Genomic DNA, 27642 nt, shown 5'->3' with positions numbered 1-27642 from the left:
ATGGACCAGACTCAGATTGTTGTTTCAGCCTCATCACCCTTCCCATCCTCTAACTGAGTTTTCCTCTATCTTCAGGGCTCAGTTGCTCCAATTTCTTCTTGTCTTGGGGTCTTAATTGATGGCCAGCTGACTTTACATTGATTTATTGCTTCTATAGCTAGGGTCACTATTTTTCACTTGATGAATATCTGTAGGATCCAGGAGATTATGTCAAAGGACACTGCAGCATTACTTATGTATACCTTGGTTGTCTCATCCTTAGTTTACTGTGATGAATTCCTGGCAGTCATTCCCAATCCCTCTGTCTCTCCCAGATCTTAGTCTAGAACAGTGCTGCTTGTGCTGTCTTGAACCTTCCATGTTATTCTCATGCCTTAGTGCAGTGCAGGGTTCTTCACTGGCTCCCTATTCAAGTCAGAGCCCAGTATAAATTACCAACACTTGTGTTTACAGCCTTCCAGGCACAAACTCCTCAGTATCTACTGCCCGTTTTTCTGTTGTTCTTTATGTTCCTCTGAGCAGAGACTTATTGTGGTACCTCCATAGAGGGTTATAGCCTCCAGACTGTGAGCCTGGCCCTGTGACTCTGGAACCAGCTCCCTTCTTCATCTTTATAGAAACCTCATGGCCTTTAAAAGGGGTTTAAATACTTAAATAAGTAAATAAACTTTGTGGATTAGTATAAGGTCTAGTTGTTCTACTCAACCATTATTTAGCTGACAGTTCCAGGTTAAGTCTAGGTTAATTTTAAATTATTAATACTGTATATATACTCAGGGCATTGAGTTAAATGTATTTGTTATATTGGTTGTTTTAGTGCTAATATTTATTGACTGAGATCTGAGATAATTTTATTTGCTTGATTTGTAATTATTAAGGATTTTGTTTTGCTTTGCTTTGCTTTGTTTTGTTTTGACTGTTCCTTGGTAAAGCCACATAAATTAGTACTATAGTTATTTCTGAATGAAACAGATAGGTTTGTAGCGGACAAGATTAAGCTACATATCAGAAAGCCGATAGAGTAGCATTGCCTCTGCTGAGTAGTTCTTTGACAAGCTACTTCTTCTCAACCCCTCTATATGCAATGTGGGAATAATTCCCAATTACATGTGTGATACAAGAATAATGCAGGTGAAATATTTTAAACACTTGGACACATTCTACAGATAGTAAGAACTATGAAGTAGATTTGGTTAGTCACAAGTTCTAGGGATGTGTGATCATCTAAGATCTAATTTAAATTGCTGAATTGAGTCAGTTCATCAATCAGAGTAAAAATGTGAATGCACATGTGTAGAAGTCCATCAAATTGCCAAATCAATTTCAAGGTACCCAAACTGATGCCTGAAGTTGACTTGGCAATTTAATTCAAAGATTTGATTTTAAGACAATATAACTGAATCACCACTTTAAATTCAATCTTCAATCTAGCAAGTTCTCAGCCTAACCCACCTCACCAATTTTCTGTACACTAACCTTGGAAGAAAGATCAGGTAAGACATAAAAAAAATAAAGTTTATTATTTTGTACGTTGAACACGTCACCTCACCTTAAGCTTGAGAGAAGTCAGTGTCATGTCACAAGAAGTAGCAAGGATTTCCCAGAAGAGTTACAGAGAATCAGCAATTTCATATCTTTCCTGCCTGTGAGGTCACTTCTCAATCCAGAAGTGCTGATAAAAATGTATATGCCTTTGGGAGCATTAAGCACTGGAGAGCAGTGGAATCATCCTGCTGAAACATCCCAGGAATGAAAAGAGAAGGAAATGGAGCCAAGAATAACATCCATAGTAGGTAAAACTCATGGAAGATGTCTGCCCTTTTTAAGGTACATCCTTTAGCACCAGATGGGGAAAACTACACTCAACCAGAACTGAGAAAAGACTTTGATTCTCTTTGTTTTGTGAGTGATTAGAAAGCTGTAAAAGAACATCTCTTCTCCATTGTTCTGTGCCAAATGGAAAGAAAGGCTGATACTGGGCCTCTGAGTAATCAGATGGGACTCTTTTGCAGATACTCCATTATTAAGGAGTGGCCATGGATCAACAGTGCAAGTACATGCTTTGTATTGATGAGACCTCAACTTCAATGAGTGAGGACACAGGGCCAATGTTAGGTTAAGTGAAGGAGCTGCCTTACCTTAGGTAGGTTCTGAGGGGCAGGTAGTAGCATGGAGGCAGTGAGAGGCAGAGCTGTGGCTGTATCACAGAACCTGCATTGTGCCCCACTAAGCTAGTCTGTTGCCTTCAAATGATATTGAAGAGAGAGAATGCCATCTTGTTCTTTGTCTTGGGCATAAAATGTGTTGGATTTGCAACATAGCTTGCTTGCTTATTTATTTATTTATTATCAATCAAACTTTATCACCGCCCTCCGGGCAGTTTACAATAAAAACGAAGTTAAAATCAAAACAGTTACAAATACAATAAATACACTAACCTAAAATATGATGGTCTAGATGGCTGAGAGTTCTTATCAGTCCATGAGTGTAATAGGTCCATCAAAAATCACTCTAGGGCGCTAGGCGTCCCCAGGTATGGCTATTCTCCTTCCCGTTCCAAGCTTGCTGGCAAAACCAGGTCTTTAGTCTTTTTTGAAAGTCCAGGAGTGAGGGGGCCTGTCTCACCTCTGGGGGAAGGATGTTCCAAAGGGCAGGAGGTGTCCTAACAGTCAGAAATCACGCTGAGACAAGGAGTAGGTCTCTAGTGTTTATTATTGCTACATTAAACAGAATCCTAACAAACTGAAGCGTGGGAAAAATCCAGACAGATAAACCCCAAAAGTTAAGGCGTGTCTGATCTGTGTCTCTTTGAATGGCTGCTTAATTGCTCAGTACTACGCATGCGTTTCCCCCCCTGGATGGAGGCCCCCTCCTGCTCACCATCAGTACTCATGACAGGAGCTACTGCAGAGAAGGCATGCTTCTGGGACCCCGCTAGATGGAATTATTTTACAGATGGGGTCTGTAACATGCCCTCCCTGCATGACCGGTTCGGGCAGATCAATGTAATTGGGACGAGATGGTCCCTCAGATATCCCGGTCCCATGCCATGTAGGGCTTTAAAGGTCATAACCAACACCTTGAATTGGACCCAGAAGCAAACTGGAACCCAGTGCAGCTCACGCAACAAAGGTGTTACATGTGCAAACCTTGGGACACCCAAGATTGCCTGCACGGCCACATTCTGGACCATTTGTAACTTCCGGATATTCTTCAAGGGTAGCCCCATGTAGAGCGCATTACAGTAGTCTATATGGGAGATGACCAGGGCATGAGTGACCATTCGAAGGGCCTCTCGGTCTAAGAAAGGGTGTAACTGGTGCACAACACGAAGTTGCGCAAAGGCCCTCCTGGCCACGACTGCCACCTGCTCTTTGAGCAGGAGTCATGAGTGCAAGAGGACCCCTAAGTTACGCACCAGGTCTGTCTGGGGCAGTGCAACCCCATCCAGAACTAAAGATGGCAACTTTCCAGATACCAAGAAGCCATTAACCCACAGCCACTCCATCTTACTAGGGTTCAGTCTAAGCCTGTTGTTTCCCATCTAGGCCCCCACAGCCCCCAGGCACCTGGAAGGGGCAGCCACAGCATCACTCACTTCCCCCAGGATGGAGATGTATAATTAGGTGATGATACGTCATCCCGTGGTGGCAGATGATCTTACCCAGAGGTTTCATGTAGGTGTTAAAAAGGAGTGGAGAGAGCACCGAGCTGTGCGGCACTGCACAAAAGAGGGGACGCGGGCTGGATCTCTCGCTCCCTATCAACACCAACTGGGACCGGCCCTGGAGGAAGGAGGTGAACCAGTGTAAGACTACACCTCCCACCCCCAACTCCCTGAGCCGACCCAAAAGGATACCATGGTCGATGGTATCGAAAGCCGCTGAGAGGTCAAGGTCAATATTGCTTTCTGAAGGCCTTTAACTATGTCCTACACTGGTCTCCAGTTTTTGGTTGCTGCCACCTTCATCAGTCTGGCCATGTATAAAGCACAACTAGGTTTCCAAGGTCCCACCCATGTTACTGAATTACAACTCGCAGCATCCTTCACCACCATCTACTGTATGTTGGATGGTCTTTTGGAAGGGATATTTCAATAACTTCAGGAGAGACATGAGTTCTTCACTGCTGATATACTGGATTGCCAAGATTCTGGCACATTCTAGCGTCACCAAAACTCCAAAGCCGGGATAGGAACCCAAGCAGTTGAAAAGGCAAAACTACAGAGAGAGAGCAAAGAACAGGTAGGTACTATCCTAGTGATTCACTGAGACTTTTCTTTCAGGAAAGTGAATATGTACCATTCACTCCAAAGGAGAAAGGCAGAAAAATCTGAGCATCTAGTGGCAGGAAACAGATAGCTGAATATCTCTGAATAGAGAATATTCCCAGGGTTCATCTCTTCACATAAACACCAGAGCTCCATAATTACAATGGGCGCTTTACTATTTTTCAGTAGCAGTCATTCTATGTCTAAACAAATTATAGACCTTCTCGAACCAGGATGCTCTTGCAGCTGTGCCTCACATCCTCATCACCTTCTGTTTTGACTCCTACAATTCACTTTACATGGGGCTGCCTCTGAAAGCATCTCAAAAGCTGCAATTGGTTCAACATGCAGCAGTCCAGCTATTTAGAAGGAAAAGTATAGTAGGCTTAATAGCTACTTTAGACCAGTCCTCTGGTCACTCCAGCTGGCAGATTTCTGGGACTAATTCAAGGTGCTGTTTTAATCTATAAATCCCTGCTGATGCCTGTGCTCCCATCCCATGGGAGGTGAAAGAAGTAGAGCCCCAGAGCCACATCTTCACATTGGTGTCCCCTACACTATGGCATCTCACAGCAAAGGATCGTTATTGTCATGAGTAAGTATGGCGAGCAGGGGACTCCCATCCAGACTGTTAAGCGCATGCGTAGCACTGAGGAATTGGTCAGCCATTCAAAGAGACACAGATCGGGACCGCCTTAACCTTTGGGGTTTATATGTCTGGGTTTTTCCCACGCTGTTTCAGTTTGTTAGGATTACTGTTATGTATTAGCAATAAACATTAGAGACCAGTTCCCTGTCTCAGTGTGTTTCCTGGCTGTCAGGACAGTTACCTTGTCGTGGTGCTGGAGCTTGAGCACCTCAATGATGCCATGAGCTAAACCGTGAAGGGACACCCAAGACGGGAAGGTCATGACAAAGAGGTCAGACTAAAGGCGATCCCTGGGGAAGGTAATGGCAACCCACCCCAGTATTCTTGCATGAAAACTCAATGGATCAGTACAACCAGAGATATGGCAGTATACCATCGGAAGATGAGACCCCCAGGTCGGAAGATGGTCAAAATGCTACTGGGGAGGAACAGAGGAGGAGTTCAACTAGCCCCAGATGTGATGACGCAGCTAGCTCAAAGCCGAAAGGACGGCTAGCGGCCGACGGTGCTGGTGGTGAACGGCGAATCCGATGTTCTAAGGATCAACACACCATTGGAACCTGGAATGTAAGATCTATGAGCCAGGGCAAATTGGATGTGGTTATTGGTGAGATGTCAAGATTAAAGATAGACATTTTGGGCATCAGTGAACTGAAATGGACTGGAATGGGCCACTTCACATCAAATGACCACCAGATCTACTACTGTGGAAAAGAAGACCACAGAAGAAATGGAGTAGCCTTCATAATTAATAGTAGAGTGGCTAAAGCAGTGCTTGGATACAATCCAAAAAACGACAGAATGATCTCAATTCGAATTCAGGGCAAGCCATCTAACATCACAGTGATCCAAATATACGCCCCAACCACAGATGCTGAAGAAGCTGAAGTAGAGCAGTTCTATGAGGATCTGCAGCACCTACTGGACAACACACCTAAAAGAGATGTTATTTTCATCACGGGAGACTGGAATACTAAGGTGGGCAGTCAAATGACACCTGGAATTACAGGTAAGCATGGCCTGGGAGAACAAAACGAAGCAGGACACAGGCTGATAGAATTTTGCCAAGACAACTCAATGTGCATAACAAACACCCTCTTCCAGCAACCTAAGAGACGGCTTTATACATGGACTTCACCAGATGGACAACACCGAAATCAGATTGACTACATCCTTTGCAGCCAAAGGTGGCGGACGTCTATACAGTCGGTAAAAACAAGACCTGGAGCTGACTGTAGTTCCGATCACGAACTTCTTCTTGCACAATTTAGGATCAGACTAAAGAGATTAGGGAAGATCCACAGATCAGCTAGATATGAGCTCACTAATATTCCTAAGGAATATGCAGTGGAGGTGAAGAATTGATTTAAGGGACTGGACTTAGTAGATAGGGTCCTGGAACAACTCTGGACAGAAGTCCGCAACATTGTTCAGGAGGTGGCAACAAAATACATCCCAAAGAAAGAGAAAACCAAGAAGGTAAAATGGCTGTCTGCTGAGACACTAGAAGTAGCCCAAGAAAGAAGGAAAGCAAAAGGCAACAGTGATAGGGGGAGATATGCCCAATTAAATGCAAAATTCCAGAGGTTAGCCAGAAGAGATAAGGAATTATTTTTAAACAAGCAATGCGCGGAAGTGGAGGAAGACAATAGAATAGGAAGGACAAGAGACCTCTTCCAGACAATTAGAAACATCGGAGGTAAATTCCAGGCAAAAATGGGTATGATCAAAAACAAAGATGGCAAGGACCTAACAGAAGAAGAAGAGCTCAAGAAAAGGTGGCAAGAATATACAGAAGACCTGTATAGGAAGGATAACAATATCGGGGATAGCTTTGACAGTGTGGTCAATGAGCTAGAGCCAGACATCCTGAAGAGTGAGGTTGAATGGGCCTTAAGAAGCATTGCTAATAACAAGGCAGCAGGAGACGATGGCATCCCAGCTGAACTGTTCAAAATCTTGCAAGATGATGCTGTCAAGGTAATGCATGCTATATGCCAGCAAATTTGGAAAACGCAAGAATGGCCATCAGTCTGGAAAAAAACAACTTATATCCCCATACCAAAAAAGGGAAACACTAAAGAATGTTCAAACTATCGAACAGTGGCACTCATTTCACATGCCAGTAAGGTAATGCTCAAGATCCTGCAAGGTAGACTTCATCAATTCATGGAGCGAGAATTGCCAGATGTACAAGCTGGGTTTAGAAAAGGCAGAGGAAATAGGGACCAAATTGCCAATATCCACTGGATAATGGAAAAGGCCAGGGAGTTTCAGAAAAACATCTATTTCTGTTTTATTGACTATTCTAAAGCCTTTGACTATGTGGACCATAACAAATTGTGGTAAGTTCTTAGTGGTATGGGGATACCAAGTCATCTTGTATGCCTCCTGAAGAATCTGTATAACGACCAAGCAGCAACAGTAAGAACAGACCATGGAACAACGGACTGGTTTAAGATTGGGAAAGGAGTACGGCAGGGCTGTATACTCTCATCCTACCTATTCAACTTGTACGTAGAACACATCATGCAACATGCTGGGCTTGAGGAATCCAAGGCTGGAGTTAAAATCACTGGAAGAAACATTAACAATCTCAGATATGCAGATGATACCGCTTTGATGGCTGAAAGTGAAGAGGAACTGAGGAGCCTTATGATGAAGGTGAAAGAAGAAAGTGCAAAAGCTGGCTTGCAGCTAAACCTCAAAAAAGCCAAGATTATGGCAACCAGCTTGATTGATAACTGGCAAATAGAGGGAGAAAATGTAGAAGCAGTGAAAGACTTTGTATTTCTAGGTGCAGAGATTACTGCAGATGCTGACTGCAGTCAGGAAATCAGAAGACGCTTAATCCTTGGGAGAAGAGCAATGACAAATCTCGATAAAATAGTTAAGAGCAGAGACATCACGCTGACAACAAAGGTCCACATAGTTAAAGCAATGGTGTTCCCCGTAGGAACATATGGCTGCGAGAGCTGGACCATAAGGAAGGCTGAGCGAAGTAAGATCGATGCTTTGGAACTGTGGTGTTGGAGGAAAATTCTGAGAGTGCCTTGGACTGCAAGAAGATCAAACCAATCCATCCTCCAGGAAATAAAGTCAGACTGCTCACTTGAGGGAATGATATTAAAGGCAAAACTGAAATACTTTGGCCATATAATGAGAAGACAGGACACCCTGGAGAAGATGCTGATGCTAGGGAGAGTGGAGGGCAAAAGGAAGAGGGGCCGACCAAGGGCAAGATGGATGGATGATATTCTAGAGGTGACGGACTCGTCCCTGGGCGAGCTGGGGGTGTTGACAACTGACAGGAAGCTCTGGCGTGGGCTGGTCCATGAAGTCACGAAGAGTCGGAAGCGACTGAACGAATAAACAACAACAACACTATGGCATGCCTTGCTCCTCAGCTGCAAAGAGACCCCAGCTTGTTTGTTTTTCACAAAGCAGCCAGGTTTATCTTGTTCCAAAGAGCTTCTGGTGCAAACACTGAACCTGAACTATAATGGAAATGTTACTTTTATTAGCTTATTATTCAATTTTGACAATACTGATATTATTGTAAACTGCCTTGAGTTGTTAGAAGTACAGCTGTAGAGACATGACTGTATAAACAAATGAATAAATAGTAAATAAAATGTCCTCAGAGAAGGGCATCACAACTTCTAAGGTAAATATGTGACTTGAGCTTATATATTTCCCTCCAGTCCTCCTATCCTGCTTGAAAAGAGGGAACAAGGATCCGGTTTTGCAGCATAAATATTGTTTCAATTTCTATGATTCTGTGTGACTTTTTTATAAACCAGTTTCCATTCCAAAAGATGGATTAATTCACAGTTAAACTGGCTCCATGATTTAATATTTCCCCTAATTCCTCTCAGATCAAGACATCACCATTAAAAAGAATGGAATTGATTAGTACAAGTCATTTATTTAACCAAACCAATCTCCTCATGGTTCACATATTGGGTTAATGATGTTCCTGGCATGGAAAAATTGCCTTTCAGATTTCAGCCCTTTCTCTCATTATGAGTCAGGAAATTTACTTAAACTGTTTCATCAGATGCACCACTAATTATGTACTTTCCACCATCTTAGAAATACACAAGACTGGTAATACGTTGAAAGATATGATAAGTCTTCAACTAAACTTCATGTATTCAAAAGACCTGTTATTGAAATAAACTTAAAAAAAAATGCTGAGAAGGGAGTTTAAAAAGGGAGTTTAAGTCACCTACAAACCTAAGACCTTTATGGATCAATATTTCAAAGCAAAAATGGCAAAATGTAATTCATTATCACAGCTTGGTTAAAAGAGTATAGCAGCAGAATTAGAGAACTGCATGTTTGATATAACACAATCTAAAAACTTGTGGAAGGCTTAGGAGACCCGGCAAATGCTGTCTTAGGGTGTAAGGCAAAACTTTAATACACAACCTAGAACCCTAAAGCCATATTGTGTCCCCTAAAGAGCACAGCACTGAGTCCTACAAATTTTGCTCCAAATTGTCATTTTTCATGAGGTAAAAAGGCAAAAATATAAACTACATGACTAGAGGGTAATTGTATTAATAATATTTAACTGTAAGTAAATCTAAATTAAATTTGGTTTTTCTCCTAGTCTCACCTGTTGCTTTTTGGAGCGTGGTCCCCATATACAACTCAAAGCCAGATATATGATAGCCTTGGCCAAGAAAATGTAATGCACTCCTTCTACAGGGTCACAAGGCTCTTTTTGGGGGGAGAGGGGGTAACAACTATCCATGGAAATCATGTTTTGATAACTTTGGGGTAAGGCATACTACCCCAATCTAGCACCTTCCAAATTGTGGCCAGCTTAACTTTCAACTAGTATGATTTGTTTGAATCTTATTTAACGGGCTATGCAAACACAGCCATTATAATTTGAAAACTGAGGGCATGGCTTAGGGCAATGTGTAATGTGCAAAACCATGGTTAATTACATGGCTAAATAAACAATAGTTTAATGCAGTAAGTAAACTCAACCATTTTATGCACATAAGCTCTGTAATCTACAGATAAGTTTTCCCTAACCTTTTGATTTTCAGCCTGGACAGCATGGTCATTCTGGAAGTTGAAGTCCACATCTGCAGGCTACCTAGGTTTAAGGAGCCAGCCATGGCTGGTGTCTGCTAAAATAAGTACGGTTCATGATCTCTTAATTGAAGTATAGCCCATCATTTTTATCATCCATCCATAAAAACTTTGTAATAGGATTTTGTTGTCTATCTAGGCTTGCAAAACCAAGTATATTTTGAACACTTGGTGGTGGCTTGGTTGACTCACCTTTTCCAGGAACTCTTGCATACCTTCCCACCTTAAATCCTTTCAAGAAGCATATTAAGTCCTGATGGGAGATTCAGAAGTTTATGGCTGAAAAGTATCACCCAGATAGTGAAGGTATTATGCTTCTCTGTTGGTGAAGAGCCTTGACAAGCGAAGTAGAGATTTTCCATGTATGGAAAGTAATTCCACCTGGAGCACATTCAAAGATATCACTGCTATGAGCCTGCCTGCCTGCACCTTTTTATGCATTTCCTATAAAAGCTAGTACAGATTCAGACCATAAAAAAACCTCGCTCCATATTTTATTTTATGAGAAAGATAATCTGGTATAAGAGGCATGGTCAAAGTTCCATCAGAAGAATCATTTTTTCTAACAGCTATAATCAGAAGTGAACAGCATTTTAGCCTGGAGATGGACTCCATTAAGAGGTTTGGAGTAAAGCATTTGTGGATTTCATTATCTAGTTTTTTGATATATAGGAGAGGGAAGAAAGATGGAGAGAAGCAATCAATTGCTCTTTTCCTTTCCATCTAAACATTCCTAGCTTTTCACGTTTTCTTCATTTGGAGAAGCAATCCAGAGATGAAAAGGTCAAGGCTCACCTTCTTTTTTCCTAGGTATGATAACAGGTAATAGAGCCAGTTTGGTCTAGTGGTTAAGGTGCTGGGCTAGAAACCAGGAGACTGTGAGTTCTAGCCCATCCTTAGCCATGAAAGCCGGCTGGGTGACCTTGGGCCAGTCACTCTCTCTCAGCCCAACTCACCTCACAGGGTTGCTGTTGTGGGAAAATAGGAAGAGGAAGGAGTAATAGGTATGTTCCCCGCCTTGAGTTATTTATAAAAATAATAAAGGCAGGATAGAAAGTAAATAAATAAATAAGCAAACAGGGATGTCAGTTAAACCTGATCTCTGGTCAAATATGATCTTGCAGTCATTTTTAGAATGGATAGTTATGTTCCTGCTAAATACTTTTTTTCTAAGACATGAAATCTGATTTGGCAGTTAAGATGAGACCAACTATCAGTTCACATCACACCTTAGCAAGCAGGTTTTATAAACAATAGTTACATAAGGAGGTCACAAATTAAGTGATGCCCATGCACTCTGCCCAAAGGATCTTTTTGCAATACTTGTCTTGCAGAAATGGAATCTATAGGTATACAAAATAACATATAGGGATAGTCAAAGGATACTTAGAGTCCAGCCTACGTTTCCAAAACCACCACCTTTTGAGAACATTTCTATTTTTTTTCCTTCACATACTACAGAAAGTCCATTTCCAGAATTACTGCTGAACATTCTCTACCTTTTTTTAAAAAAAGGAAGATACCTACTATTAAAGCTTAATAATGATGATAAATCTGGAACATCATGGAGGAAGTAAAGTTATAGCCAAACTGCTAATATAATATTGCTGTTCTGATCTCAAGTAGCCTTAAAAAATCAAACCTCAGTAAAAAAAAAAAAGACAAAAACTGTGCAACTACTAATGGCAAACCTCCCCCCTGAAAAAATACTGCAGAATTTCTCCTTTTCCCAGAGAAATTAGGTGACGTAGTCCCTTCAATGTGGCTGGGCCCAAATAGGGCAGAGCATGTCAAAAGCTATGTCTACCGGGCATCTGCTTTACAACAGACCAATCAGTTGGTTCATCTAGCCATGCTTATTATGGCATACTTCTCCTGACAGGTACATTCCCAGAATATTAGACCAATTCCCAATATTTTCAACCAGCATGTTGTTTAGAAATTATGGAAGTTGAAGCATAAATTTAAAGGGCACCAGATTGGGGAATCAGTCCATGGAAGTGTTTGGCTCTAAAAGTTGTAACTAAAATGACTTTTTAATGTGAAATTGGGGAAATTACTAAATGCACAGCATATAAACATATTAAATGCATTTAATTGATTTAAATGTATATTGAAGTTAATTACACTGAAGTTAATGACCCTGCTCAGTCCAAAAGGAAGAGTTTGCAGGATAAAAAATCTTATACACAGATAAGCATCCAATGTAATGTCCAACTTCCCTCGCCTTTTCAAACTAGGTCTCCAACTTCAGTTAAAGCCAATAAATGTGTACACAGATTAAATGTATGCATATGTGTCTGCCAGAAACCATCCTCCAGGGATCAGAAGGGCCAGGACAACCCCCCTCCCCACATGCACACACTGAATACTACTGATTCAAATTAATTAAGTACTCCATTTGATAAAATTGATTCCCCCATCTGCACATACCAACTGTTCTCTCACACACAAATAATTCTCAGAAACTCAAGTACATGCACACATACACACACATACACAGCCCTTCCAGCAGCCAAGAGCATCCACTGGGAGGAGAGGGAAGGGATTTCAATATGGTGACATCAACTGCATGACTAAGATCCCATCTCTTTCTCACAATTGATGTGGCTTCAATTACATGGTTGTGATTGCCATCTTGGTGTTTCTGACCCTTCCCTGTAGATACCCATGTAGGCAACATCTGCGGAATGGCTAATGAGGGGGCAGAATGATGAAAGCAGCACTACAACATTGTGATTCAAGCCCTGCCTCTTTTGCACATGCATCATGAGGTGGGACATATGTATAAAAGAGGCTGAGCTTGTGAAGCAATGCCACAACACTGCTTTTCTCATTCTGACAAAAGCAACAAGCTCCTGTGGATACCCATGCACTGAACTATATATTAACCAAATGGCCTGGATTCACATAGCATGCTATAACATGGTAAGAACTCTTAACCAACCAAGTTTAGCATGTTGTGTGAATGCAACTGGCAGATCTTTGATCTGGTTAAGTTTCTTGTGTAAATATAGCCAGACACTGTATAGACATTGGTTGGAGTTGCTCCTATGTATGCATTCAAGTGAAATAGCCACATTTAAACTGATTACAATCTTACATGCTGCTTTAATATTAATATTATTATTATTATTGCCTTCCTAGAGAAACAAAGCAATTCTTGGGTTAGAAAGGCAAACTTAGCAAACAAAATGTCTCAATAAAAAACTGATTTATCCAGTTATCACTTTTTATGATTGTTGGATGCAGCCCCAAAGCACTTTGCTGTCATCTGTGACTAACCTGTTCAACTGGTTTTTCACAGGCAGAAAAGGCTAAGTGGGTTAAATCTATTTCCTAAAGAATATAAAGTTTTTTAAGCCACTCCTCTTAATAATCTTGACAATTAAACAAGATTTCACAAAGCAGATTCCAAGTCACTCATACTTGGGAGTGAAGGCTACATTAATTGGCTTTATGGAATCACTGTTTGGAAGGCACAAAGCAGAACTGGTTTTAAATTCAAAGATTTTTACCTCACTTCTGTGCCTCGGCACTTTTAAAAGTTTGCAGTATAGCTTTTCTCTAAGTTCTTCTTTATCCTCAACAACTGGATTCACCTAAGCCAGAGATGGAAGAAGGTAACTGGGATCCACAGATACATCATTTTGCAGTAGATCAGACCAAGAATTTTTGACCGGTATAATAGGAGGTAAAAATAAAGTGTAAAAGAATTCTCTGCTTTGGCTGCCCTAATGTCAATTAATTCTCTCCCAATGTCCTTTTTAAAATAGTTTCCTTTGGTTAAATTAGTTCTGCTTGCCAATTAATCTGTTGCCTCTGAATACATCTTCATGTAGTCTTAGTAGCCAATTTTAGAACTAATCCTTCCAGAGTACATTTTATGGGCCATGGCAGAGTTCCACTGGGAAAACATGGGCACTGGTGCAGGTTTTGGAAATTACTAGATTAGGAGTAAAATATGTGTTTCCATGAACAAAAGACCAGCTGTGCAACACTTGGAAGTCTCCCTATATTTCAAATAACCATAAACCTCACCTCTGAAGGTAAGGATGGACCTCTAAAGAGCATCTCATCTGCTGGGTTGTTCAGTCTTCTTTTAGCAGACTGTGCACCCAATTACCTCACAGCATTAACTCACCTGTAACCCACTTTCAAAACACCTGTTTGTCCTTGGCATTTTGTTTATCAATATCACATGTAGCAAGTTTAAGGAAGGCTGATGCATGACACCTAACAGCAGAGGTAGGCAAACCTTTTAGGCCAGTGAGCACATCAGGAATTTTGACAGCACTCTTTTATAGATGTTCACAGAAAATGGCTGCCATGAGAAGGGACATAAGCAGATAGAGAAGTAACTGTCCAGGTTGGCTCTGTTTACAAGATGTATGCTGGTAATGCATTGCAAGATCTGTTTTAGTGGGCAATGAACTGGAATAAGATAGGGCAGCAAGGAAACAGAGAAGAAAATTGGCTATTCTGATGCTAATGAATAAGATTCAACCATCCAATAGATATTGGAGATTTGCAGACTGAAGGTGGGCACTACTTTGATTTTTGTGTCAAGCAGCAAAAGTCTGGAATCAAAGCCGTACATATATTAATGCAGTGGTTTTTCAAACTTGACAGCTTGAAGATGTATGGACTTCAACTCCCAGAATTCCCCAGCCAGCATTCCCCACCATCCCTCCAACCCTTAAATGTACAAGTTAATAAGACTCTCTCAGTTGCTTTGACATCAATATTCTACGATATTCTTCCCTTCATGAACAATTGCATGATACGATGTAATCATTCATAATCAGATACATGATATCATTAAGCTAATTCAGAGTGTAAGTCTTGCTTTCGGTTATTACTCTGAGGGGACAATACATATTCAGTCAGATTTTGCTAATGATATAATTGTTAGTGAAAACAGTACTTTTGCTTCCTCCTCCTCTGAATCAGCAAACATTTTTATGACTGTGCAAGCACACATAAATACACATTGTCAAGGCAGATAGGAGAATTATGGGGACATGGTTCACCAACCTGTTCTCTCCCATTCAAACCTTACAGCCTCCAGGCACTGGGACAGAAAATCAACTGCATTTCCTCTACAGTTGTGTGTGTTGGGGGGGGGGGGAATGTATTATTGGATATCATCAGCATATTGTTGTATAATGTCAGATGACCTCCCCCATATAGATGTTAAAAGCTGGGGAGATTGGATTGACCTCTTCAGTATCCCATAAGTCAGAGGCTACTGGGTTGACCTTGTATCTCTATCTAGACTGAAAATGTCCATTGGGGAAGTAGCAGAACCATTAGACAGTTCCACAGTCAGTCCACTAAAATACCATAGCTGATGGTATCAAAAGCCACCAAGAGGTCTAAAAGTGCAAGGAGAGGTACACTACCCACATTAAGGTTCCAACAAGGCCATCCGGGAGAGTGACCAAAGCTCTCTCAGTCTCATCCCCAGGTCTGAAAAGGGTCCAGATAATCTGTTTCTCCTAGGATGCTGCACAGATCTGCCACCACTGTCTTAACAACCTTCCCTTGAAAAGGAAGTTTGGAGACTGGCCAGTAGTTATCCAGGACCACAGGATCCAGAGGGAACCTTTTTAAAACAGGAAAAACCACTGCCTCCTTCAGGGCTGCTGATAGCTCCCCCTGATGCAAGAAGGCATTAACAATCTCATGGATCCAGGTGGTCACTTCTCCATCTTAAGAGGCAGAATGGTCAGGGGTCCAATTTACATGTGGCAGAGGACAATCTATCAACTTCCTTGGAGGTCATGGGCCAAAAGGCGTCCCAGATAATATGGCAAGATCCTTCTTGACTACTGAGAGTCAACATTATAGCAAATCTGAGAAACTTTGTCAGCAAAATGCTGTGTAAGTTGATCACTGTGGTCAGGTGGGAGATATATATAATGACACCTCCCTAAAAGGGAGTTGGTTATCCTAAACAAAGTCACTGGATGACAACTCACCAACACAATAAAAGAGGAGAAGTGAGCCAGGTTGCCTCCCGTATCACCACAGTGTAGGCTCAAACATGAGCACATACCTGTGCTTGATTGGATTCATTTTTAGTCTTTTTCCACCAGGGCTCCAGGCATTGTTTCAGGCATTTCATTTCCCAGAAGGCCTCAATAAACCATTGTACCAACCTGAACTGGCACCCAGAAAGAAGCTGTGTGGGGACAAAAGAGTCCAATGCCTGACTTGCCTCCAGTTGCCAGGGACTGGACCAGACCACCCACCAGGGAGCTGAAAAACTCCCCAGGAACTCTCTGGAAACTAATAGGATCCTGAGCTTCCATAGCTGCCCCATGGAAGTCATCAGTGGCTCTCCATCAAAACTAGAAAAAGGAGTGATCTGAACATGACAACAGGGTGGTAGAAATTCCCTCTGTCTCCAAATTACTTAATGTCTTCTCCAAGGTAAAAACAAGCTCTAATGTACAACTGCCTACATGTATTGGGACTGAGATTATCTGAGACAAGCCATGATCCCCCAGGCCCTGCGAAAGCCATTCCCCAAAGCATGGAGGCTGAAGTCCCCCAATACCAAAAGATGGAGGTTCTGTGCCACAAGCTCAGAGACCAGCTCCAGCAGTCTGGAAAGGATCTCACTGGGCAGCAGGGCAACTAATGCAACAGTAGGATCCCAAGCTTGTCTCTACAGCCTAACCTAACATGTAGGATCTCACATCCCAGTGTCTCAGGAGCAGAGTCCCTGATCACAGATAAGTCTCACAATCAAGGCAAACACACATACACCGTGGAAGATTTCAGACAAGGCAATATCACTGCTGCCTCACCCATCACCAGGTCATGGACGAAGGTTGTCTTGCTGCAAATGGACTTGTTGTTAACTTGGATTTTTACTGACCAATATTTCTAGGTTGTGTAATTGTGTTTTTCCCCAATGTGGGTTCTTAATACTTTTATTGTTACTATTTCTTTTCTGTTATAGTTTTAAATTGCATTAATTTATTGTTGTATGTTACCTGGAGCTTCTGTGGCAACTGAGGTGGCTTGTACAATAAATAAATCAGTAAATCAGTAAAATAAGAATTAACAAATTCCTTTACAATATCAATATAAACATTGTAATGGCTTCCATTTTATTTTATTTTTTTACTTTGTACTTTCAAGTCAGTCTTTACTCCTGGCAACTGCCTGGACAAGTTCCTGCAGTTTTCTTGTCAAGGTTTTCAGAAGCTGTTTGCCACTGCCCTCTTCCAAGGGCTGAGAAAGATTGACTGGCCCAAGGTCACTCAGCTGGCTGTGCCTAAAGCAGGACTAGAACTCACAGTCTCCCCATTTCTAGCCCACTGCCTTTAACCACTACACCAAACTGGCTCACTATCACAACTTTATTATTTACTATTAAAATAAGATTCTGTCACAGATTACATAGACTCTAGCATATACTGTAATTATAACTGATATCTTCCTCAGTTCGATTAGTAGAAACTGTTTCATAGGTAGGAAGTTAGCTAGAATTTTTGACTCAAACAAAATAAAGTTGAGCCACAAAAATATGAAATAATAAAAAGTGTCAGATTAAGAATGAGAATACAAATTGCACCGGTGCTTAACGCTGAATCCAGAGTATTATTTCTATTTCCTATAATTCTACCACTATTGACAGGATGATCTGAGGCCAGGAGAGCTGTTTCATATAAAGTTCCGCAAAACTCAACATTTGTTTGGATGAACCGGAGGAAGAAACGGCATTTTGTTTTCCTTTGCCAGCTAGTCTATAGTAATTACACACAAATGAACCACATTTATTTGCCCTAGTTTCTGGATTACTATAGATTTGTTACTGATTTAGGGGATCAGTAAGTTTGTAGGTCGAGTGACTCTCCTAACCCACAAAACACTTCTAAAATGCCCCCAGCTCTCTTCTCTGATCTCAGTTTTGGAAGTGGGTGGGAGGGAATTCTAATTTTGGGCTTCCACCTCCATTAATCGAGCAGTGAATTAAATGTATGCCAAGACCTCTGGGAAGGCATTCCAGGGATCATAAAATTGCAGCCTTAATCATAGAAATCAGTATTTGAAAGGAAAAAAACAACAACATATTCAGCTGTTAGTTACCAAATGTACAATTCCTGAACGGAGAGAAAATAATTGATGTAGATGTATATTTGCAACTGTTCAGAGCTGTACTTACCTGCAGAGTTCTGTCCCGACATTCACAAGCTCTTGGCTGGAAAGATGAGCTCCAGTTTTGCAGAGTAACTCAATGACATTGTGATTCCTTTAGAAAAGAGGGGGAAGGGGAAAGTTTTACTCTTCATCCTTTTGGTGCTTTAATAAGAATATCTACACCACCTTCAATCCCTTGATCAGCCGGATCAGAGAATAATTTCCCACACTGGTTTTCTTCACAGTAGGAGCCTGCAAATCACACCTATGGTAAGAACCTAACCTAAGAAAAAAATGAAAGCTGTGCTGGGATGGTACTTTCTTGGATTTCTGAAGGTCATGGTGACTAATGGCTGTTTTCCCAGGTGCTTGGGCCAGGAGATCAGGGGAGCAGTCTTGTTGATGTGATTTTTATGATTGGGACGTATTGTTTACCTTGGGAACCGTGGGTCACTGCTTATAACCATTGTTTTAATCCTTGTATGCTACCCAGAGTCACTGTTGTGATATAAGCAGCCATATAAATTTATATAAATAAAATAAAAATAAAATAAAATAAAATAAAATAAGAATTCTGGGAGTTGCAGTCCCAGTATTGCTGGGGGCTGATTTACATCCATGCCTCCATGTTAAACCACCACAACCAAATTGGGAATTTTCAACTCAAAATATCCAAGTTTCAGTCACCATTAACCGACAGCGCCAAAGCTGTTCACATAGAGATATATGACCAATGAAAGCCCAAAACAGTTTGCTGAAAGAGTTTAAATCATGTGGTATTTAGAGCCATATTTCCACATCTCAGCAAGAGCAATACTTTAAAAGATTTCATACTCCAGATAGAGAATCAAGCCCTGTTTTCATGTATCTCCCTCACCTTATGGTAGGAAGTAGATCCAGTGGTTTTGCACCTTTGATCCCCTGGCTACTTCTGTTATGTGCTATAGTCATCTTCCTTTTTGCCTTCACAGACCTCTCTGCCTTATTACTCCCACCCCCATTTCTTCCAATTGTACTTTGTTCTCAATTATTTGTTACAGCCTCACTTCTGGGCTCTGCAATGATACAGTTCCCAAAAGATGCTTCAGAGTGCACAATCACAGCACCTGTGTGCAAAGCAACCACATCTTTTCCCAGGATCATGTGGCAGTTGCAGAGGCCAGTGTATGATCCCAGAAGAACATGTAGATGCTTTAAAAAGTTGCAAACAGGTGCTATGTTCACATTCTTGCATGCTGCAAAACACTTTTTGGTAGCCAGTCCAAAGCACTGAATAGCTTAATCTAGTCACCTCAGATGCAAATCTGCAATGTGTTTGAGAAAAACCACAAACATTAACATAGCCCATATAATTGATCTGCAATCTGGGGGGCGGGGGAGGAAAGCTAGATAAATTATGAAGCTGGAGGAAGAAAAAGAAAATATAGCAGAAAGCCAGCATCAATACATTTGCTGCAAGTATGGAAATGTTACCATAAATGAGAGGCTCTTTCCATACTCATAAATGAGACCATTTCAGTTCAGCATTTTCTTAGAAACCACTGGAACAAAGCCCTTGCTGCCTGCTTGGACTGCCAATTGTTTTCCAGTGCCTCATGGACCAAAGTATTTCAGGGCAAACCCAATTTTGAATTGCGTAGAGATTTGAAGAAGCCGAGACCACTTCCGGTTTTTGAATCCTTTAGTCACATTAACAAAACTAAAAATAATAAACCATAAATCAAAATAAAACATCCCATACACCCCTCCTGAATTAGGCATCACTGAATTTTTTTAATTTTAAAAATTAGCAAGCATTTCATTCTGTAAATACCACCATTTGTGGTTTGAGAACCATGCTAAGTGGTCTTCCATACACATATCCTCCTTTTCCCTTCCATACTTTTCCTCTCACCAAAGAGACCCTTAAAAAGCACTTCAGACCCAAGTTGGGGCTTTTTCATGGGTAGGGTAATCTAGTGGTCCACTCCTAAAGGTGATAGAACAGCTGCTTTTCTGTCTAAAAGTAGGACCAAATCTCTGGAGAATGGAACAGAGGTTCCTTTTGTATCTCAAGTAGATAAGAAAGCAAATCACAAGATTTCAGTCAGATTTTTCCAAGGGTAAAATGGGTTAAAGCACCCTCTACCTAACTTAGGTTGCTAGGTATGCATTGGAAATCTGAGGCATGAGCTGGAATTTTTTCTTAGTTTTTTGTTTCTCAGGTAAACTACATACACAATTTTTTAAAAAATATTTTTGTTATGTTTCCATTATTGTGTTATTAAAATCACAGTATCAAGGCAATTGCCCTTCTCCTGGTAAAAAAATATTATTCAGTCCTTATTCCCTCAGCACAGATTATTAACTGCTATTGCAATTACAGACCTCACACCTTTGCTCATTATCTTAAATACATCACTGCAAGTATTCTGTGAGAAACAAAATATCACCTTAGATATTTTCCCCTTTTTCAGCTGGTAGCTAACTTTTATTTATTTTTTATTTCAGCAGGCAACATACCACTTATATAAATAAATATTCATGGTAAGTGAAAACAACTTGTACGTCAATTAGCTCATACCATGTTTGGAGTGGGGGGTGGGGAGAGAATTGGTTAAATTGTGAACCACACCGAATTGCAGTTCATGATCCCTCTTTGTGGGCTTCTAGGTACTTGAAATAAAATACTCTGAATTTTACCCAGGTGTAAGTCCCACTGAATGCCACAGGACTTTTTCCTGAGGAAACTTCCGTGGGATTTTTGCACTGTCAGTTCCACATGCCTCTAATTGCACAGGCTCACAGACGCCTTTCTGGGCCATCAAGCTACTTTGCAATGCACATGCACAGCTGAAGACAATGTGGAAATGCTGATTACACGACTGGAGTACTTGAAAACTCTTTTGAAGACATCAAGGGCTACAAAAAACTGGTTTAATATTCAGGTCAAAATCAGAAGCAGACAGACAACTCATCTGACAGAGAAATGTATAATGACTGGGTGGAATTCTTACTGAGTTGCAGATAATTATATACAGGTAAGTCAGTGCCTGGGATATGTACACTGCAAGCCCCATCTCATTCTTTGTGGCACAAACGCTGAATTTTCTGAAGTAATCACAATGTGTCCCATTGATTTCGGTACAATTTACGTGTTCTTGCCCTGGATCCTGGATTATTTCAGATGAGAACTCAGTAGGCTGGGCTTAGGCAAGATACCAACTTCAGCCTCAACTTCTCATCTGAATTATGAGATTGAACAGAATATAAAGGTACAGGCCCACTTGGGTTCAGCCCCTTAGCGGGACATTATTGGAAGCCCCCTGGATGTCACTCCTCAGAGCAGAATATAAATAGAAGAGAGATATTTTATATTAGCCGTGCCATTGATCCACTTAAGAACTGCTATCAGAGATCCTTCTCACTCAATAAGGCAGAGAATAAACCAGAAATCTTTTACATGCAAAGCTAAAGCCCCACCCTAAACACTCTAAAGCATTATTCTACATGGTAAAGATGATTATAGTTATTATGCTATGAGCAAGTATGAAGATTCCGTAATGCTGACAGCTGAAAATATATGTTTTATTAAAAATAAAAAATCTTTATTTTTGTGGAGTCCTTGGTGCTCTCTGAGCTTGGTTGTTTGCTTGCAGACGTTCCATTACCCAGCTAGGTGACATCATTGGTGCGAGTGAGTGGGGGGTTTGCTCCCTGTTTATATGCAGTAACTTGCCCTGCCAGTGATGGTGGGGGTGAGGTTTTCTGCTTGGTAGTTCCTTGATTAGGGTATTGTTTTCTGCTTGTTTGTTTGTCTGGGGTTAATCCCTGCTTATCTGGGTGTTGGTTGCTGGAGAGGATGTGTTCTGGCCTTTTTGTTTCCTTCTTAGCTTTTTTATTGTCTCTTTTACCTAGTCGGGTAACGAAACGTCTGCAAGCAAACAATCAAGTTCAGAGAGCACCAAGGGCTCCACAGTTCAATCCTGAACTATATATATTTGTTTCTATTGGATTCTTTATTTCTACATATGTTTTAAAATGGTTTTTCATAGGTGCATTTGGAATTGGGAATGCAAGTGACTCTTCATGGGAATGAGAATAGCAAGGATATTTCCTTCCCTCCAGGAATTTAAAGACATGAAAGTGTTAAACCCACACCTCAGCATGATGGACTTCATTTCATTCTTTTATTTGGTGCTCTGGTGAGAACCAAGGAATTGACCTTTTACATAGACTTGGCAAAGTTCAAATATAGGAAGCAACGAAGTAGGAGGAACTATGTCTTTAAAAGAGCCAGAACAAGGTGCATACTTGCAGATTACTAATAGCTTTACCATTTTTCTTTGCCCAGCATTTAAGAAATCATAGACTGCATAAATAACACTGAATGTTTATTTGGCTTCCCTAGAAAAAATACCATCATTTCAAGCAGGAATATTAATGTCTAAAGCCCGTGAAAGCGTCTTCTTTCACACTTGTGAACACAAAAAGCATTACACAGTTATACCTTAAATCCCATAATTCTTTTTTATTGCTAAAGTATATTTATTTACTTATTTGGGAAGAAAATGTTGTGGGAAATTGAACACAAAATAATCATGCTTTATGAGTGACTGGGCTCATATTGTTTGTAGGCCTGAATATTAGTATGCGTGTAATTTCCTCTCTCATCAAATCTTACGACTATCAGAATACTTCTGCTGATTGAAAGCAAAGACCTATCCCTGTATAACATTAATTTCATTCCAGTTGCAGTAATAATATCTAATTCTATCAGATTTAAATCATCCCCTTCCATTTTAAGATTTGCTGTGAAGTCTTCCAGCCCAGGGAGCCTCAAGTGATCATTCCAGACTCTACAGAATTATTAGTAGTAAGTCCCTTCCATCTGACAAGGGCATAAGCCTGAGCCCAAATTTCATTCTGTTCATCCAATCCCCCTTTTGGCAGCTTTCAAAAGATCAAGGTCCCTTTCTTATGGGAGTGGTAAAGCAAAAGAATCTGAATAACAAACCCATGTGAAATTCCTCAGGCAGCCCTGGGTGTGGTTAAAACACACATACGTAGACACCTTGCTGTTTACGGGAACATCTTGCACAGGCGTGCTGAGCAAGTGCCACCTCTGTTCAGTTGCAAGTGTATTTAACTTGCACTAGAGACTCTTAAGAAATTCCTCTCCCTTCTGGTATTTCCAAGAACTGGCCAGCCATCATATTGTCACAGATTATTTGGAACAGATGCAAAATGTCTTAGTAAAATACTAACCCAAGAGTATGAGGAACTGACCACAGTTTCTAGCCTTGTTGACTGGAGATGATGGAAATTGTCCTCCAAAAGTCCTGGAACCCATCAGAAAGCTATTCTAAGGCAGGCATTTAACTGAATCCTTAAAGAGAAAGCTTTACTAGTGATTGTTATAAAGGGATGAGCCATGAGGAAAGCTTTTAAATGCAAGTATGTAGATCTCTTGCATCAAACTCTTTCCATAGATGTGAGGCAGGCATGCTCTGCATACAAATACTTCATTTTAATAAATGGTGTATATAGAAAGACATATGTTTGCAAAAACTGGACTTTCCTGTTCAGTTACTAGGAGAGGGACAATGAAATAAGCAGTTAAGCAAATTGTAGGACTAAAAGGAAAAAAAACAGATTGTACTGGACAGAGAGAAGAGCAGAACATGTACAGAGTGCTAAAATCTTACTCTCCTTCCTGATTTTGAGTTAACAAACATTTCCACATGTTTTCATACCCATGAGGACTTGAAACATAATGGTTTCTTTAACCAGAATTCTACATATTCCATGCAGAATTTTGGATTTGATTCCAAAAAGGTGTTTTGGAACACATAAGAACAGAAATGTAGCACCTGTCAAGTGACAGTTGTAGATGACAGCCATTCCAGGAGAAAACACAGCTGCTTTAAAGAACTGCACACAGATGCTATGTTCATGTCCCTGCACACTCCAAAATACTGTTTTGGAATTGATTTCAGAGTGATGAACAGCCCTACTCTGTATGACCCTGGCAAGTGAAATTCCACACACCATTGTACTTGCCAAAACATCTTACCAATAGAATCTAAACATTTTTTTCACAACACAGAAACGAATAACAAGCATATGCAGTCTCCTCACTCATTCTATTCCTGTACTGCAATAGGAATAGGAATAGCAATACATACTGTACTGTACGTAACAAGACTGAAGAGTGAGCAGGATCCATCAGTCCTTCACACTTCCTGTTCTTTTACTATTACTATCCTATTAGGAAGTTTTCTCTCTTTATTGCTTGGGATACAACACCTAATCAAAAACATCCCTTTCATTTCCAGCCATGAAAGTTTACTTGGAAAAGACAGGTGTGCAAAGGAATAAACCGTGGGTGAGAACTGCCCTTCAGCACATGGTACCATATGTCTCAAAACCAATCTATAAAAATAAAACTGGGCTTCAGTTCAGCTGTTCAAGTCTTACTCTTCCAGGGAGCTTGACCTAAAGTGCATTTTAATAAGATACCTGAACGTGATAGCATTCATCAGTGGAGTAGCTCCTAATCGGTCTTTTGCGTATACAGTTGCACCAGACTTCAGTAGATGCCTGACTATCTTCAAATTGCCTTCACAGGATGCAACATGAAGTGGAGTACGACCATCATAATCACCAGAGCTCAAGTTTCCACCCTATGATAAAGTTGTTTAAAATGTATATAATTTTGTATATATCTGTAAAATTCTTCTTCAAACATCTCACAAAAACATATATCCATTTCATTTTTCAGTTTATCAGGAATTGGGCTTATCACAAACAAGGAACATTTCCTCCCATTTTATTCATTCCTTTAGTATTATTTCATTCATTCATTCATTCATTCATTCATTCATTCATTCATTCATTCATTCTCATGATCTCTATCATCAATGGAGAAGACTCACTTAAAGCTACTTTAGATATATCAATCCAGAACCCTTGACGAGTATAGAAATATAGTTTGACTAAAGTCTCCAACTGTACATATTTAAAGATGCAAATAGATTAGGGTTTTTTTGCACATATTCTACTTTTTAGGAGTCCCTTTTCACATGGAGAAAGATGTAGATGTTGCCAGTTGTAAATGGAGGAGCTCTTTTCAGACATTATTATATTAAGAAATGAATCCTGCTCTCCCTTTCTGTACATTCATTGATATAAGCCCTTTGTCCAATAATACAATTTTACATAATAATCTGATGACTTTGCTAAAATCCAGAAGTAATAATATAGTGTTAACAATTGGGGCAAACTAAAATATAACAACACATCAAATGACCACCAGGTCTACTACTGTGGACAAGAGGACCACAGAAGAAATGGAGTAGCCTTCATAATTAATAGTCAAGTGGCTAAAGCAGTGCTTGGATACAATCCAACAAAGTTTTAATCAGCTGTAATTTTGGGATTCTTTCTAATAAATACACAAGGCTTCCTGAAATTGGTTATAGATAATCTAGCTTGTCTGGATTTTCATTTTCCTTCTAGAGCCAGATTCTGGAAGGCATGGAATAACCTCTTGCGGAAATGCAGCTGAGATGACACTGGTGGGTGAAAACTGCTTCACACTCCCAAATAGTCATATAAAAGAAACGAAATTAAGAGGCAATTACCATGTCCTGTAAGGCTTTTAGGGCATTTAAGTCACCATTTTTTGCAGCCACACATGCCAAAGAAGGAGTCAAGGCATCCCTTACAGCTGCTAGTTCCTGAGAAAGGGAAATAAAACTATTTGTAACACATATTTCCTCTAACCCTGCTTGCATATAATTGGACTTATTTAACTAGAGATGCTTGTTTGGAAAATCACTTTCTGAGCAATGCCTGCTTTCTCCATCTACTACACAGAGGTCTGAGATGCAATACTGTATATACTCAAATGAACATATGACAAGGTGGCCCTTTTATCAATCTGAGTTCTATGAAATCACAGCTTCCCTCCCCATCAATCTTGTATTTCAGTCATTCCAGAAATCTTCAAACGTATTTTTTATGAAGCATTTAAAATGTTATATCTTTCTTTATTCTTTCTTATTCTTTCTTTCTTATTCTGTTAAGAAAAAGAAGAGTTAGAAAAAATGAAAGTAGATAAAAGACATGAATACAGTACAGGGCTCTTCACTGACCCCCAAGTCAAACCAGTCTCTAGTTTAAATTAATAGTGCTTGTATTTAGAGCCCTCCAGTCACAGACTCCCCAGTATCTGTCTGCTTTTATTTCTGTGGAGTCCTTGGTGCTCTCTGAGTCTTGTTGTTTTCTTGCAGACATTTCATTGCCAGACTAGGCAACATCTTCAGTGAGAACGAGGAGAGGGCCTTGCTCTCTGTTTATATATAGCGGCTTGCCCTGCTTGTGTTGGTGGGGGTGTTGTTCCTTTTGATTCAAAAGGGACAATAGAAAAGCCAAAAGACCAGTACATCTCCTCGCCAGCAATCAACACCCAGATATGCAAAAATCAACACTAGGACTAACACCAGATGAACCATCAAACAGCACAAGACACCCTAATCAAGGAACTATTAACTCAGTCAATCAACCAAGCAGCAAACAACAGCCCAATCAAAGAACTCCCAAGGAGAGAACAACACTCCTACCAACACAAGCAGGGCAAGCCACGGTATATAAACTGAGAGCAAGGCCCACTCCCTCTTCGCACTGAAGATGTTGCCTAGTCTGGCAATGAAACGTCTGCAAGAAAACAACTAAGCTCAGAGAGCACCAAGGACTCCACAGTTCAACCCTGAGCTACAAATATTTGCTTCAATTGCTTTTATTTCCTCCTACAATCCTATTTGTTCCTTATGTTCCAAACAGCAGGGTCTTATTTTGGTTTCTTGCTTCAGGGGTGCAGGTTCAGGTTCTGGACTTTAGGGATCTGGTCCCATGACTCAGGACCCCACATCCTGCCTCCCTTTATTTCTGTGGAAATCAGAGGCCCCTTAAAAGGGATTTAAATATTGTATTATTTTATTAGGTTAGTTTGGTTGTTCCACCCTGCTCTTATTTATCTGACAGCTCTAGATTAATACCTTTTTAAAACTATTATGGATGTACATACATTCAGTCTTATTCCGTGGTATTGTTTTAAATCTACTGTTGTTGTGTTCATTGTTTTAGTGTTAATATTTACTTACTGTAATGATGCTAAATTCCAAGCTAACCTTATTGGACTGGCTGCAATTACTTTTTACAATTTGTACTGTGCCTTGGTAAAAGTGCATAATAAATACAGACTATTATTATTGTTGTACAAATAAACTTTTGCCCATGCAGCAGGGCTTTGCTTTCCTTTTCTCTGCTCCAATTCTTCCTTCCATACTGCCACAAAATTTCTTCAAGAAAGCAGTAGTAGGGAAGGGAATCTTTTCACCATGGTATCTACTTTGCAATTGGGTAAACTCTTCTGCATGTCCTCTTTGCTTAAACAAGTGCCATTTGAACA

The 27642-nt window shown here is 40.4% G+C and overlaps 1 protein-coding gene across 3 annotated transcripts in view; it reads right to left on the bottom strand.

The window, feature by feature from the left end:
* The window catches only part of ASPG (asparaginase), a 101328-nt gene that overhangs the window by 15647 nt on the left and 58039 nt on the right, over positions 1–27642 (bottom strand). For all 3 annotated transcript variants that reach the window (XM_063290392.1, XM_063290391.1, XM_063290393.1), the window contains exons 11-13: positions 25814–25909; positions 24690–24853; positions 18214–18300 (exon numbers count right to left, since the gene is read on the bottom strand). In XM_063290392.1, the coding sequence (XP_063146462.1) occupies positions 18214–18300; positions 24690–24853; positions 25814–25909 (347 nt within the window). The remainder of the gene's footprint in view (positions 1–18213; positions 18301–24689; positions 24854–25813; positions 25910–27642) is intronic.

This window comes from Candoia aspera, chromosome 1 (genome assembly GCF_035149785.1).
Source record: "Candoia aspera isolate rCanAsp1 chromosome 1, rCanAsp1.hap2, whole genome shotgun sequence".
Taxonomy (NCBI): domain Eukaryota; kingdom Metazoa; phylum Chordata; class Lepidosauria; order Squamata; family Boidae; genus Candoia; species Candoia aspera.
Note: the sequence above shows the minus strand (reverse complement) of the source record. Positions and strands in the feature narration are given on the sequence as shown.